The sequence below is a fragment of the Saccopteryx leptura genome, chromosome 9, assembly GCF_036850995.1.
Source record: "Saccopteryx leptura isolate mSacLep1 chromosome 9, mSacLep1_pri_phased_curated, whole genome shotgun sequence".
In the NCBI taxonomy this organism is placed as follows: Eukaryota; Metazoa; Chordata; class Mammalia; order Chiroptera; family Emballonuridae; genus Saccopteryx; species Saccopteryx leptura.
The window spans coordinates 93334227-93350096 of NC_089511.1; the positions used below are offsets into that span (position 1 = coordinate 93334227).

At 49.4% G+C, this 15870-nt stretch overlaps 1 protein-coding gene across 1 annotated transcript; it reads left to right on the forward strand.

The window, feature by feature from the left end:
* The first annotated feature begins 323 nt into the window (after positions 1-323).
* Positions 324-15870, forward strand: FXYD4 (FXYD domain containing ion transport regulator 4). Its single transcript, XM_066350238.1, has 9 exons — positions 324-439; positions 9285-9392; positions 12414-12473; positions 13500-13532; positions 13639-13662; positions 14306-14380; positions 14485-14521; positions 15205-15245; positions 15851-15870. The coding sequence occupies exons 3-9, from the start codon at positions 12434-12436 to the stop codon at positions 15868-15870; spliced, it is 270 nt and encodes an 89-aa protein (XP_066206335.1). The 5' UTR covers positions 324-439; positions 9285-9392; positions 12414-12433.

Here is a 15870-nt window from a genome sequence, read left to right on the forward strand (position 1 = left end):
TGACCTTGAAGTGCCTGCAGAGAATGAAGGAGAGGTGGGTCCAAGAGGTTCTCCAATCCTAAAGCTAGGGCAGAGGAGCCTGGCGGAGGGGACAGCAGTGACAGTGGCCGGGAAGCAAGGCAGAGTTCCAAGCGGAGCGGAGGGCAAGGGTTGACAAGATGCAGCGCCGCCGCATCTCAGGCCGCGAACCCTCCGGCGCACAGGTCCCGGCTCTTAGTAGTGTCCGCCTCGCGCCCTGCTCTGGGCTCCCTGGCTACGCTATTCCCTCCACCCAGTTCTAAGCTGCGTTACTGAGTACTACGACCTCCATAAGAACGGAACAATCCCCGCGGCACCAACGCAAGAACGAATGAACCAGAACCTGACCGAGACCTGAGGGCCCAGCAAGCCGAAAGCAGCAGCCAAGAAAGGCGGAAGTGGCTCCTTGACAGACACCCTGGTGAGTCGAGCAGCCAATTGGCGTCCAGAGGGACGGGATCACCCCCATCTTGAATAACAAGCCCCGCCCACACCGCCCGAATCTAGGTGGCTTCACCCACGGCCCGCCTCAGCGGTTGACCTTACGTATTGATTGGCTGGAAACCCATGGTCTTTCTTCGATTGGCTGTTCTGGCTCGATAGGAAGGGTGGGTCATGAATGGCCTCTAGAAAGGGGCCTCCTGGAAGAAGAGAGGCATTCCAGAAGGCCAGAATCCGTCAAAGGGAGCTGGGCCTTCACTCCAGACTCCAGAGTAGGGTGGCTGTCGTACGGATCCCAGTGTTCCCTTTCCTGAGCTCCCCAACGTCGTTTGTGTGTCCCCTGGTGCAGGAAGCTCTGAGGTCCCGCAGCGCGAAGGGCCAAGGACAAGTCCCGGGAGAGTAAGCCCTGGTCCCTCAGCCACCACCCTTCAGAGGGCGGGCCTTACACGTCTTGTAGCCCGCTCACCTGCTCTCACCTCGGTCAGGCGACCTTCCCCATCCCACGCGGGCTGCAGAGGGGGCCTAGGGCCAATGGGCGCTCCGCATCCTTAGGGACCCCGAGGAATGGGCGTGGAGTGTGTCACAGGGCTGTCATCTCGGGAGCCCTGCTGTCCCCGGACGTCTAGACTGCGCCACAAACTATGCTGGCTTGCAGGAGCGAAGGCGAACTGCTGAGGGTTCACACCGCAGGGGCAGAACCAGGGCTTTGGAGCAAACAGATCCCAAATACCTTCCCTCCACTTGCCCTCCCCCACCCCCCACCCCGTTCCCGGTTATTTTATCTTCATTAATACTGAACATCACATTCAAGGAGCCATTAGGACTCAGGCACACCCCAACTCTTCCCTGAAATCGCCCCTTTTCTAGAAATTCGCCACCCTCTGAGATCCACCTACCAGGCTAAAAACCCCTTAAAAGCTCCCTGACTTCCTACGTGGGGGAGAGGGTATATTTAGGTCACGAGCTTACCCTTCTCTGATCCAAGAATAAAGTTTCTACTCTGCTTTACCATACTCAGTCTCATTCTATTAGCGCTGAGCAGAAGAACCGTCGTGTGGGTCCCTAGCCCCAAAAGGGTTCGCAACAAAGGGCAAAAAGAGCAAGGGGACTCCTGAGGGTGACAGAGCCCAGGAAGTAGGTAAAGATGAGAGGCCTCAGAAAAGAGATTCCCTCTGCCCTTCCTCTGGTTCTCTCACAAATGGGGTATTTTTCCTCCTGCACCAAGGTCCTCAAAATAGACTGTCTCATCTTTTACCTATGCCTGTGACATTCACTCCATTGTAGAAGGGAGGGAAAATACTCAAGTTGTGCTCCCACTATATGCCAGAAAAGATATAAGCCACTTCCCTTTCTCCTGATCTCTGTTCTGTCTTAGATTGTCCTGTGTCGCCTGACCAGGCCGAGGCGCAGTGGATAGAGCGTCCGGCTGGGATGCGGAGAACCCATGTGGGAGACCCTGAGGTTGCCAGCTTGAGCGCGAGCTCATCTGGTTTGAGCAAAGCTGACCAGCTTGAGCCCAAGGTCGCTGGCTCGAGCAAGGGGTTACTCGGTCTGCTGAAAGCCCATGGTCAAGGCACATATGAGAAAGCAATCAATGAACAACTAAGGTGTCACAACGAAAAACTAATGATTGATGCTTCTCATTTCTTCGTTCCTGTCTGCCTGTCTGTCTGTCCCTGTCTATCCCTCTCTCTGACTCTCTCTCTCTCTCTCTCTGTCTCTGTAAAAAAAAAAAAAAAAAAAAAAAGATTGTCCTGTGTCATTAGCTTTCCTCAGGGAACAGTGGCATTTAGGATACAGCTGTGTTCTTCACAGAGCAATAGGTAGTGTTTGGAGAAGGAGAAAGCAGTGTGGGAGCATGGGGAGCTGTGGGGTGATTGATGTGATCAGAGCACAGAGTCTTGGGTGTGAGTGCTGACTTTCAGGACGCATTCTTGGCAACAGACTGCCCTCCTTTCACACAAGGAATGTTCTTTCTATTCTTTGCAGTGCTGAGTCCAGAAGAGAAAGTATTCAGAGCTGGATCTAGCAGTTTTCTTTCTCTCCACAATGTTTTGGTTTTTTTTAGTGAGGGAGACAGACAGGAAGGGAGATGAGAAGTACCAACCCACTTTAATTGTTCATTGATTGTTTTCTCATATGTGCCTTGACTGGGGGGCTCCAGCCGAGCTAGTGACCCCTTGCTCAAGCCAGCAAGCTTTGTGCTCAAGCCAGTGACCATGGAGTCATGGCTATGATTCCACACTCAAGGCTCAAGCCAGATGAGCTCATGCTCAAGCTGATGACCTGAGGGTTTCCAACCTGGGTCCTCAGTGTCCCCAGTCAATGCTCTATCCACTCTGCCACCACCTGATCAGGCAGTAAATATTTCTGTAAAGCCAGTAGCCGCGGCCACCATCACAGCTGCCTGGCCCATGCAGGTTTGCATTTGATTCGGACAGACAGTAATGAAACAATGGAGCCAAGAACTGGTGGGCCATTACCTTTAATCCTAGCTCGTACCTGGCAGATGAGAAATACACACAGTGGGAAAACACTTCCCTTTCCATTCAGGGCTCCCAAAGCCACTGACTCATCTGAGTATTCCTAGCATCAAAGGCCCCACCAGCCTTATTCACCTCTGTTCCCCATCTCCTTCTCTCTGCACAAACTCTGCATAAACAGGCTTCTTCTTCAGCACTCCACCATCTTAGCTGCCTCTCCTCTGCAATGCTGATGACAGGATCTGAGCAAGCTTGCCCCCCGGTCTGCCTCATTTTATAGTGTAGAAATTAAAGCCTTTAAGCCAGTATACAAATAAGGAAGTCTCTGATACAAAGCCACTTCTCTGAGGCATAAATGGGATTCCTCATAAGAGTACACCACCCCACATCATGCAACAGTCAAAGGTGTGGGGAAAAGCTTAGTTTTGAGATCTCAGTATAAGAAGAATGTTGAAAAGATCTTAGTATTAAAAGGGTGGGAGGCCCTGGCCGGTTGGCTCAGCGGTAGAGCGTCGGCCTGGCGTGCGGGGGACCCGGGTTCGATTCCCGGCCAAGGCACATAGGAGAAGCGCCCATTTGCTTCTCCACCCCCCCTCCTTCCTCTCTATCTCTCTCTTCCCCTCCCGCAGCCAAGGCTCCATTGGAGCAAAGATGGCCCGGGCGCTGGGGATGGCTCCTTGGCCTCTGCCCCAGGCGCTAGAGTGGCTCTGGTCACGGCAGAGCAACGCCTCGGATGGGCAGAGCATCGCCCCTGGTGGGCGTGCCGGGTGGATCCCGGTCGGGCGCATGCGGGAGTCTGTCTGACTGTCTCTCCCCGTTTCCAGCTTCAGAAAAATACAAAAAAAAAAAAAAAAAAAAAAGGGTGAGAAAGTCTATAATGACTTTGCCAGCTTACAGCCTGTCTCCCACACTCCATGCAAACTATAAGCGAACAAACCTATATATCATATTTACAAACTTATTTGACCTACAACTTCTTAATATGTAAAGCTTCTAAAGCTTTCTCTACTGAGTTTTATGACCATTTATAAGTACTGGGTTTAATATCTAAGAAGACAAGTTCATTAACCTGGAAATTGACTTTACACCACTCCGGTGTGGAAGGCATTGCTGTCCGCCACAGAGTGTGCAGACAGCCCTTGGGCCCTCTAAGAGGGAAGAGACACAGTACTCTGCCATGGTGTACCTACACCTACAGCCAGCTTTAGTAAAAAGAGGAGATGAGATGATGCCCTACCACTATGCTTGCAGAAGTTACAGATAGCTGGGCTCCCCTTTCCTGGTTTTGGCCCAGGCTTAACCTGTTCCCTACCTTGGACCAGTGTCAATAGCACCTGAATCAGATGAAGTTTTCTTTCTATTTGTTCAAGGTGATATACTACCTGGTGATAATGGGGATGGGAGTTGATAGGTCCCTGGATTAGGCAGAAGCTGTAGGGCAAAAGCACTAGTCCTTCTGGAGAAGTGGATCTGAAGTCTTTTTCAGACTTCATGGAAATCTTCCAAAGCAAATATGGCACTTGGGACTTAAAGGGTCCCCTTCCTACAAAGACCTGCTTTCTTGCTGCTTACTTCCACTAGGGCCTGATAGGGCAGAAGAACTCTAGGGCTGTGGAGTCTAGAAACTTTGGCTGCGTTCCCATAGTGTGACTTTCTCTCCTCTGGAATTTTGTTTTCCCATGGGGGTTCTCTCTCATGATGACCCCCTTTCTCTCATGCTGCAGATCTCACTGTGTGTGTATCAGAGCCATTCTCAACTTCAGTAGCAGCTCCTGTGAACAGAACTGACTAATCAGATGTCATCAGACCACAACCATTCAAAGCAGGCTGGGTCATGATAAGTGAACTTTATAGACAAGTGAACAGTAAGTCAGTTGCACAAGTGCACATAGCAAGTAACTAACAGAGCCTGCATTTGACTCCCAAGTATGTGGCTATTAACATTTCTTCCGAATCTTGAGATTAACAAACATGCCACACACCAGGCCTGAGAGGCATTCATTCCTTAAGTTTTGAGGAATGACCTAGGGGTGGCCCTGAGCCCATGAAGCATCTCCACCCGATACCTCAAAGACAAATCCCATCATTACTCCATTTTAGGGGAGAAGGAACTAAATGGAGCTCAGAATGAGGAAGGAGCTACTTGAGATCACCCAGAAAGCAAGTGGCAGAGCTGGGCTTCAAATCCAGCTCTTTCTGGCCTCAGAGCCTCTGGTCAAACTCTGTGCAGAGGTTGAATCTTGACAATGGAGCGCCATGGAAAATTTTCATGAAGAGATGCAGCAAGTTTGAACAAGGAAGGCCCTCCCCTTTCTTGTTTCACCTGAATCCTCCCTGCCCTGCCTTTCAGGCCTTGCCCTATCTGTTCCCTACCTCCCAGCACTGGGAGCATCTGATGGCTTTTTGTCCTCACTGATCCATCAAATATTGGTCCACAAACTAGCCCCCTACATGGAAGGCAGGAGGAGACTGACAACATAGGCAGACCACTCCAGACTGGTAGGTGGCAGGTTTAGCAAGCAAAGGAAGTTACAGGCCAGGTTTGGTTTGGGCAACCACAGGAGGAGTAAATATCTGAATATACCCACCAGAATCTTAAAAGTATATATAGAGATCTTAATGGGTTTCAGTCTACATAGTCCAGACATTCTCAACAATACCTTACTCTCTTAAGGTTTAGTATTAGCCCTGATAATTATTTTATTTATTTTTAATTATTAAAATTTTTTTTCATTGATTTGAGTGAGAGAGAGGGAAAGGTAGAGCGAGAGAGAAACATCAACTCATGGTTTCACTTAGTTGTTTCATTTTGTTGTGTATTCAGTCACTGATTGCTTCTCTTTCAGTGTACCAGTTGACACTTTATCTACTGAGGCACCCAGTCAGAGCCTATTTATATTTTTGTATTGCAAGTATCTGACTTAAGTCTTTTTTTTTTTTTAGATTTTTTTAATTTATTCATTTTAGAGAGAGGAAACGGAGAGAGGGAGGAGCAGAAAGCATCAACTCCCATATGTGCCTCGACTAGGCAAGCCTGGGGTTTTGAACTGGCAACCTCAGCATTCCAGGTCGACGCTTTACCCATTGTGCCACCACAGGTCAGGGAAGTCTTTTTATTTTTTTTTATTTTTTAAATTTTATTTAGAAAATAAAACTTAATGGGGCAACATTGTGACTTAAGTTTTTTGTTTGTTTGTTTGTTTTTTTAATGCATTGATTTTAGCGAAAGAGGGAGGGAGAGAGAGAGAGAGAGACAAGAACAGTGATCTGTTCCTGTATGTACCCTGACCAGGGATCAAACCAGCAACCTTGATGCTCTGCTTTAACCCAACCAAGCTATCTGTCTAGGCCCTAGACTCTAGCAGGGGTCCTCAAACTTTTTACACAGGGGGCCAGTTCACTGTCCCTCAGACCATTGGAGGGCCGCCACATACAGTGCTCCTCTCACTGACCACCAATGAAAGAGGTGCCCCTTCAGGAAGTGCAGTGGGGCCAGATAAATGACCTCAGGGGGCCGCATGCCGCCTGCAGGCTGTAGTTTGGGGATACTTGCCTAGGGCGTGATTTAGGATTTGATTGCCCAGGTATGAGGTATCCATTTCAAAGAGGGCTATCTCAAATAAACACATTGACAGTCATATAGATAAAGAGTTTGATAAAGACTAGATAAAGAGCCAAGCCACCTTCCCTCACTGAATCTTCTTTGCTTTAGAAATCTTGGGTGATTTCAATAACTGGCCATTAGGGCCACTTGTTTTTCTGTCTCTTCCTGGACTTTAAATTCCCACTCTAATAGTTTTAATTCACCAATCAAGTGGGAGCCCATGCCTGACCTGTGGTGGTGCAGTGGATAGAGCACCGCCCTAGAATGTTAAAGTCACTGGTTAGAAACCCTGGGCTTGCCCTGTCAAGGCACATACAACAAGCAACCAATGAACAGCTCAAGTGAAGCAACTTCTTCTTGTTCCCCGCTCTGACTCCTGTAAAATCAATAAATAAAATCATAAAAAAGAAAATGGGAGCTCATGAAACTCTAGGCTCTGTAAAGCCAGAAGCCAAGGCCAGGGCCACCATCACAGCAGCCTCCTGGCCCATGTAGGTTCGCATTGGATTCGGACAGTCGGTAAAGAAACAATGGAGCCAAAAATTGATAGGCCATTTTCTTTAATTCTAGCTTGCACCCGGCGGGCAAGTAAAAACACACACTGGGCTCCAAAACCCACTTACATTCAGTGCTCACAAAGCCACTGACTTATCCGAGTTTCCTAGAATCAAAGGTTTCTAGCTCACCAGCCTTATTCTCCTCAGTTCCCCATCTCCTTCCTTATCCCAGATACAAACTCTGCACAAACTGGCATCTCACTCAGCACTCCGCCATCTTGGCTGCTTCTCCTGGCCACATGGCCTCTTTCTGCTCTCTGCTCTGCTCCCTCTGCTCTCTCATGCTAATCATCCCAGGAACCAAGAGCGCAAACTCTCGTTCTGCCCCCATTTTGTATTGTAGCTTCACAATCTCTAATCCAATATACAAAATAGGGAAGTCTCTAATACAAAGTCACTTCTCTGAGGCATGATTGGATTGTACCACCCCACATCAAAAAGGGTGGGAAAGGTTTAATCCCAAAACCAAGCCCCAGGCTACAAGGATTCTCAACACACATTAATATCACCTGGGCGACGGCCTCACGTGGGCAGCACCATTTTTAACAAAGTGAGCATAATACATTTTATCTGCCCAACAGGCTCCCATATCAAACCCCAATAAATATAGAACCCCAGGTCCATGTGTTCCCTCACTTCCTCTTTCTGCAACCTTGTTGAGTGGCCCTAAGAGTGCTATGTAATTTCCAGGTCCTGTGAGTAATACATTTTTTTTTTAAGTTTCCTTTTTTTTTTCCCTGAGAGAGACAGAGATAGAGAGAGGCACAGATAGGAACAGACAGGAAGGGAAAGAGATTAGAAGCATCAATTCTTCTTTGTGGCACCTCAGTTGTTCATTGATTTTTTTCTCATATGTGCCTTGACCAGGAGGCTACAACAGATGGAGTGACCCCTTGTTCAAGCCAGCAACCTTGGACTCAAGCTGGTGAGCCTTGCTCAAACCAGATGAGTCCACGCTCAAACTGGTGACCTCGGGATTTTGAACCTGGGTCGTCCATGTCCCAGTCCGACGCTCCATCCACAGTGCCACCGCCTGGTCAGGCTTTTTTAAGTTTCTTGATAGTTATTGTTGAAGGGCATATTGCAATCATAATGATAACCACAAGGGCTGGTGCAGCCATAACATTGGTTATTGATAATCTGAGATCAGTACAAAATACACAAGGTCATATCCTTGGAACAGTTCCCACTGTGGGGCCAGTAGGCAGAGAATACATTTCAAGAGCAAGGGAGGAGGTGCAGAGGCTTAGACTGCCTGAGTCTAGCTTGAGGGTCAACCAGCAGTCACATCCTCTTGATTACCATGTCCAATAACAATTCAATCAAAGTCTAACTATTGGTGTCCATAGCTGGGCATTGGAAATAAGGGAGGCAATGTTCTTGCCTTTGGTTAGTCACTATGCAGTGGGGAAAGCAGTGAACAGAGAGAAATTGGGTGAGGAGGCTCCAGAATAGAAAGGCCTGGGGTCATCCAGGGCCAAGGGCATAGGCTAAAGTTATGTGGAATGAGAGGCAAGAGGAGAGTTGGCCAACAGTGCCTGAGGCAGGCATAGGGGTTCGCAGAGGAAGGCAGCCCCTATCCTGGAGCTGGTGTCCTCCTGTGCTCACCCCCCAGGAAGTAGGGGAGAAGCCAAGGCTGAGGCTGGGTGCTTTTCTGAGCTGCTCCAGCTGTCCATCTCCCTGCGTTAGTTAGGTGTCCTGGCCTGGTCAGAGGGTGGACAATCCTGCAGGTGCTGTCAACCCCAGTCTTCCCCCTCAATGAACATCCAGTCCACGGAAAAGGAAACAAGACTACTGAGCCAATGGAGCTTCAAGGCCAGTCCCTTACTCCATGTCAACTCAACTGTCCCCAGGATACCCCACACAGAAGTCCTAGAATCCCCTCTGCTGACACAAGAACCCAGAAATACTCCGTCTCTTCCAGCATACCTCAGGGCTTCTCTTTTAGGTGAGCAGAAGAAGTTGAAAGTCCCCTTCTCCTCAAGAGAAAGGTCTAAGGTTCTGCTCAACCCTTTGCCCCCCCCCCCCCCCCCCCCCCCCAGTTTCTGAGCTGGCCCTCAGGCCCCTAGGAGCTCTGCTCTGTGCTGAATGTGGCAGGGCTAGCCATCTACTGAAGAGCAAATGGGAAAGAAAGAGCTTCAGGAGTCTTACAGAGTCTGACCAGTTTCCTCCTGTCTGAAGGTATTGTTGCCCGAGGCAGGGCTGCTGGGTTTAAAGAGCTGGAACCCACAGAGCTGAACACAGACAGCTCCAGCCTCCTCAGATCTGCTCTGTGCACCCTGCTCTCAGGTGAGCTCAGGAGAATGAACTCTCAAGTGAGCAGGCAACTGCTAGCTAGGACTTCATGTTGCTAGGTGGGGTTGGGGCAGAGGGGTGGACCAGCCTGAGGAAGGGGTGGTGGTGCATGGGTATTCTTGGTAAAGGGGTATGCTTTTAGGTGTTTGAGAACCGGAGGGTGGCTACTCTGTGACCACTGTCATATGGATGATGGGTTGGGGGCTGAAGGAAACAGGAGCCAGCCTTTGGCTAAAATATATATATATAAATTGGTCCTGGCCAGGAAGCTTGATTGGTTGGTTCAAGCATTATCCTGATATGCAAAGATTGTGGGTTTGATCTCCAGTCAGGGCACATACAGATCAATGTTTCTGACTCTCTCTCCCTTCCTCTCTCTCTAAAACGAATGCATTAAAAAGAAAAGAAAAAGAATATATAGCCTGACCAGGCAGTGGTACAGTGAATAGACTGTCAGACTGGGACCCAGGTTCAAAACCTCGAGGTTGCTTGCTTGCGCGTGGGATCATAGACATGACCCAGTGGTCGCTGGTTTGAAGCCCAAGGTCGCTGGCTTGAGCCCAAGGTCACTGTAGCTCGCCTCTCCATCAAGGCACAGATGAGAAAGCAATCATTGAACAACTATGGTGCTGCAACGAAGAACTGATGCTTCTCATCTCTTTCCCTTCCTGTCTGTCTGTCCCTATCTGTCCTTCTCTCTGTCTCTGTCACATACACACACACACACACAAAATATATATATATATAATGGAGTTGCAACCCTATGATCCAGGACTTCCAGGGTTGTGAAAGATGTAGAGAGGCAGACTGGTCTGAAAGAAGGTCAGCTTCAGAGACTGCTCTAAAAGGACAAACACCCACCTTCAGAAGCAGCAGTGCTCTAGGCCCTCCCTTCTATGGCAACAGGATCTAGGTATATATGTATTTATTATCACAACATGTTTTAGTACTGACTGTGTGCTAGGTACGGTTCTTAGGCTTGACATATTAACTTATTTAATTCAGGCATAACCTAATAAGGTTGCTATTATAATTATCCTCATTTTTATGGGACACAGAAGCACAGAGAGGTTAAGTAACCTGCTGAGTCACACAGCTGTTAAGTGGCTGAGAGTGGATTAGACTTCCTCCAGCTAGCCACAGCCAATAATGATAACCAAGAATAACAATGGCTTCTTTCTTTATTGAAATTTTATTTATTGATTATAATGGAGAGAAGAAGGAGCAGAAGTATCAACTCATAATTGCTTCAGTTTATTTGTTCACTATATGTGCCCTGACCCAGTAAGCCCATGGTTTTGAACCAGCAACCTCAGCGTTCCAGGTCGATGCTTTATCCACTACATCATCACCACAGGCCAGGTAACAATGGCTTTAACATGGAACACTAACAATCCCTCTGCAATCTTACAGCTAAAATATGCATAAATTTGAGATGGGCCTAATTGCCAGAGTATAGCCACCCCAGGCATCAGCTCACACCCTAAAGAGAAAGAAGAAAGGAGTGATGTCCCAGCCACCAAGGAGGTTCCTCCAAGTGGCAGTCTGTACTAGAAAATGGAATTTTGGGCTACTGGACCAGTCCTCCCAACTCCCCGATAAACTGCTGGCTCCTCTGCCCAGGTCAGGCCTGGGTGCACCGTTCCTAGAGGCTATCTTGGAATTCAGCCAAGTACCCCAGGCCCAGACCTTTGGGAAAAATAGCCCAGGGCCTAACACCTTGCCCTTTTTGTGGGATTAGGAAGGCAGGTATCAAAGCCCGAATTAGTACACCTGAAACTAATATAATATCAAATGTAAACTGTAACTGAAAAAAATAGCCCTGGCTGGATAGCTCAGTTGGTTAGAGCATCGGTCCCGAAGCACAGAGGTTGCCGATTCAATCCCCTGTCAGTGCACATACAAGAACAGATCAATGTTCCTGTCTCTTTCTCTCTCCCTTCCTCTCTCTCTAAAACCAATAATAATAAAAAAAATAGCCTGACCGGTGGGGGCATAGTGGATAAAGTATCAACCTGGGATGTTGAGGTCCCAGGTTCAAGCCCTGAGGTGACCAGTTTGAGCACAGGCTCATAGACATGACCCCGTGGTCACTGGTGTGAGCCTAAGGTCACTTGCTTGAAACCCAAGGTCACTGGCTTGAGCCCAAGGTTGCTGGCTTGAGCAAGGGTTCACTGGCTCAGCTGGACCCCCTGATCAAGTCATATATGAGAAAGCAATCAATGAACAATTAAGGTGCCACAACGAAGAATTGATGCTTCTCATCTCTTTCTTTTCCTGTCTCTCTGTCTCTATCTGTGCCTCTCCCTCTCTCTCTCTCTTTCTCTATCTAAAAAAGTCTGAGTTAGCCTGACCTGGTGGTGGCGCAGTAGATAGAGCGTCGGACTGGCATGCGGAAGGACCCAGGTTCGAGACCCCGAGGTCGCCAGTCTGAGTGCGGTCTTATCTGGTTTGAGCAAGGCTCACCAGCTTGGACCCAAGGTCGCTGGCTCCAGCAAGGGGTTACTCGGTCTGCTGAAGGCCCGCGGTCAAGGCACATGTGAGAAAGCAATCAATGAACAACTAAGGTGTTGCAACGCGCAATGAAAAACTAATGATTGATGCTTCTCATCTCTCTCCATTCCTGTCTGTCCCTGTCTATCCCTCTCTCTGACTCACTCTCTGTCTCTGTAAAAAATAAATAAATAAAATTTAAAGAAAAAAAAAAGTCTGAGTTAGAACATAAGTCCTGTTCAACCAACCAACCTTGGGTGGATCAGGCATCTGACTATAGATTTTAACAAAGCCTTGTAGGTACTTACTATTCCAAGGCACTATTCTAAGCACTTAATTAGTATCAGTCAATTCATATAACTCCACAAGACACTACTATTATCATCTCTAAATGAGGACACAGACGTTATTAATTTTCCCAAGGCTGCCTCACAAGCAAATGCACCCTTGGGATTGGCACACTTGCTCTCCCACCAGACAGGTAGAGGCCGCCTAACCCCAACCCTATGCCCTCCCCTACAGCCCTAGGCCACAGCTGTGACATGGAGGGAGTGACCTGGGGCCTTCTCCTAGCGCTGGCTGGTAAGTCCTCCTTGAGGTGAATCTACTGCCACTCACATACCCACTACAGCAATGAAGACCTGGGCTACATCTCTCAAAAGGGGTCTGGTGTCGAATGAATGTGTTTTCCTTTACGCTGTCGATTTATTTATTTATTTATTTATTTATTTATTTATTTATTTTCCCATTTTTCTGAAGCTGGAAACAGGGAGAGACAGACAGACTCCCGCATGCGCCCGACCGGGATCCACCCGGCACGCCCACCATGGGGCGACGCTCTTCCCACCAGGGGGCGATGCTCTGCCCATCCTGGGCGTCGCCATGTTGCGACCAGAGCCACTCTAGCGCCTGAGGCAGAGGCCACAGAGCCATCCCCAGCGCCCGGGCCATCTTTGCTCCAATGGAGCCTTGGCTGCGGGAGGGGAAGAGAGAGACAGAGAGGAAGGCGCGGCGGAGGGGTGGAGAAGCAAATGGGCGCTTCTCCTATGTGCCCTGGCCAGGAATCGAACCCGAGTCCTCCGCACGCTAGGCCAACGCTCTACCGCTGAGCCAACCGGCCAGGGCTTACACTGTCGATTTAAAGAGAAATGATAGCATAGGAAATAATAGTATAGCTAAGAATGGATATTGCGAAAGTTATCCTGGGAGATTTAATTCAGGAAAACTGCAGCCATCTGTTGGCGTGAAGAGAAAAGTGTGCCCCAGTTTTACAGGAAGCAGAGGGTCAGTGGGTCTGTGTCTAAAGCATCTCAGGAGAGGGTAAAGAAGTACAAACACAGCATGGCTTTTCAAGTGTAAGAAAGAATGGCAGGAAGCCTGAGAAATCTCAGCAAGGGCTGTGAGTGAGGGGGCAAAGGCTGAGGGACGGAAGACAGAATCTCAGCATCACCGGGGAGGGTGGGGGAAGTTGTGAGGAAGGGAGTCGGCCCCAGGGTGCCTCCCAGTGAGGCTGCTTGTCCTTGCCCTTTGGGCTGAGGTCTGCCTGGTGATTGGTGTTGAGATGAGTGTCATGAATTGTTACCCAATGCGTCTGCTTCTTCCACCCAGGCCTGCCTGCCTTGGAAGCCAATGACCTGGTTGGTGAGTTGCCCCCAAAAGAACTACTCCTGCTGTCCACCTTTTCCCTGTAAGACTCCACATCCTGCCTCCTCGTTCTGGCCCTTATTTATTTTTTCCTTTCCTGCAGATAAAGACAGTCCCTTCTACTACGGTAAGAGTTGTTATCCCTCACTCCACCCCTTCCCTTGCCTATGTTGGATCTCTTTGCTAGAGTTTGATGAGGGGTGACATGGAGCCCAATGTGGGGCCGGAGGGGGTGAGGAAGGAGGTGCAGGGTGGGCTGGGACTGGAGATTAAAGAGCCAGTGTGGTCAATTTAAGAAAGACCAAAAGGCCAACATGCAATCCAGTGTTTGAAGGAACCTCTTTCCAGCAAGGAAGGAAGGCACCCCATCATATTAGGGAAGACTTCTGGGGCAGGTGTGAGAGTCAGTGGGCACAGGTATCTCACAGGAACCTTCCTTTCCCTCACACCTGCCTTCCCCAGCACCTGATTGCTTGCTGCCCTGTGACCCCCCACCCAAGCACACCTGCACTGTCCTCCAATATCCCCATCTGCCATTGAGCTTCCTCCTCACACTCCAATGAAATGCCACCTTCCAGAATAGCCTTCCTTGATCACCCTTTAAACCCCCTTCTTTCTCTGTGCTCTTCTGCTCATTCTTTTTCTTCCTACCACTTGCTCTCTCCGCCTGGAATGTAAGTGTAACTGCACAAGCAGGTGCTCATAAAAGTCTTCTGAGTGAGCGCTGGGGCGGAGCCAGGCTAGCGCCAGCTCTCTCTCTGCGCTCCTAGACTGGGAAGGTCTGCAGCTGGGCGGCATGATCAGCGCCGGGCTCCTGTGCATCGTGGGACTCCTGTTCGCCCTAAGTGAGCTGCGGGGCTGGCAGGATGGGGGATGGGGGAGGGCATGTGAGAAGCGGGTTGGCCCAGGGTCCCCAGGCCCTTCACCTTGATGTCTCTTCCTCTGACAGGTAGCAAATGCAAGTGCAAGTACAGTCAGAAGCAGAGGTGAGACAGGGTCCCCACCGTGTGCACCTCAAGCTGGGCAGATAATTTTGGGGTTAAGTCCTGCAACTTGAAGAAAGAGGAGAGTTTCTTGGCTGCTCACTGAGCTCGCAGTGGGATTATTCACGGATAATCAACCCTGAAGGAGCCCTGAATCAGAGAAAGCGCTGACCCTTGGTATTGTTTAAAATAACAGAAGAGGCCCTGGCTGGTTGGCTCAGCGGTAGAGCGTCGGCCTGGCGTGCAGGAGTCCCGGGTTTGATTCCCGGCCAGGGCACACAGGAGAGGCACCCATTTGCTTCTCACCCCTCCCCCTCTCCTTCCTCTCTGTCTCTCTCTTCCCCTCCCGCAGCCAAGGCTCCATTGGAGCAAAGTTGGCCCGGGTGCTGGGGATGGCTCTGTGGCCTCTGCCTCAGGCGCTAGAATGGCTCTGGACGCAACAGAGCGACGCCCCAGATGGGCAGAGCATCGCCCCCTAGTGGGCGTGCCGGGTGGATCCCAGTCGGGCACATGTGGGAGTCTGTCTGACTGTCTCCCCGTTTCCAGCTTTGGAAAAATGAAAAAAATAATAATAATAACAGAAGAAAAGCAACACAGCTGGGGACCATCCTGGGAGGAACACCAGGAGTCTTGGGGCAGATGGACAGATGGTCCAAGGGTACTAATCTGATGTGTTCCTTTCTTAGCCCCTTACCTGAGAAAGCTGTTCCATTCATCATCACCTCAGGTGGGACAGGCTTCTTTTATATTTATTTATTTATTTATTTACTTACTTACTTACTTACTTAATTTTTTTAGACAGGCTTCTTTGAGAGGCTTCCAGGCACTCACTCAGGGCTGCCATATAATTTGAGAGGAAAAAATTATATGCTCTGACACTGATCAGTTGGCTCAGGGGTAGAGCGTTGCCCAGCATGTGAAAGTCCCGGGTTTGATTCTGGGTCAGGGCACAGGAGAAGTGACCATCTGCTTCACTACCTCTCTGCCTCCCGTTCCCTCTCTCTCTCTCTCTTTCTTTCTCTCTCTCTCTCTCTCTCTTTCTTACCCTCCCGCAGCCATGGCTCGATTGGTTAGAGTGGGCTGAACACCTCAGGTGCTAAAATTAGCTCGTTAGTGAGCATGGCCCCAAATAGGCAAAGCATCAGCTCCAGTTGGGAGTTGCCTGGTGGATCCTGGTTGGGGTGCATGTGGGATTTTGTCTATCTCCCCTGATATGCCATGTGTAAGATGGGACTTCCCTGAGCCAGCATGGCCTTGGGTTTGCCAGAGGCTGAGGGGGGTGTCTGTGCAATAGCCATGCTTGTGAGGACATGACTCTTACTCTCTCCACAGGCTCTGCTAGCACCTGCTGA

Bases quoted from the DNA above. Each gene is read 5' to 3' on its own strand.
- FXYD4 (XM_066350238.1), top strand. From the start codon at position 12,434: ATGGAGGGAGTGACCTGGGGCCTTCTCCTAGCGCTGGCTG. The intron at 12,474-13,499 runs GTAAGTCCTCCT...TCTTCCACCCAG, and splicing joins CCTTCTCCTAGCGCTGGCTG to GCCTGCCTGCCTTGGAAGCC. The intron at 13,533-13,638 runs GTGAGTTGCCCC...CCTTTCCTGCAG, and splicing joins GGAAGCCAATGACCTGGTTG to ATAAAGACAGTCCCTTCTAC.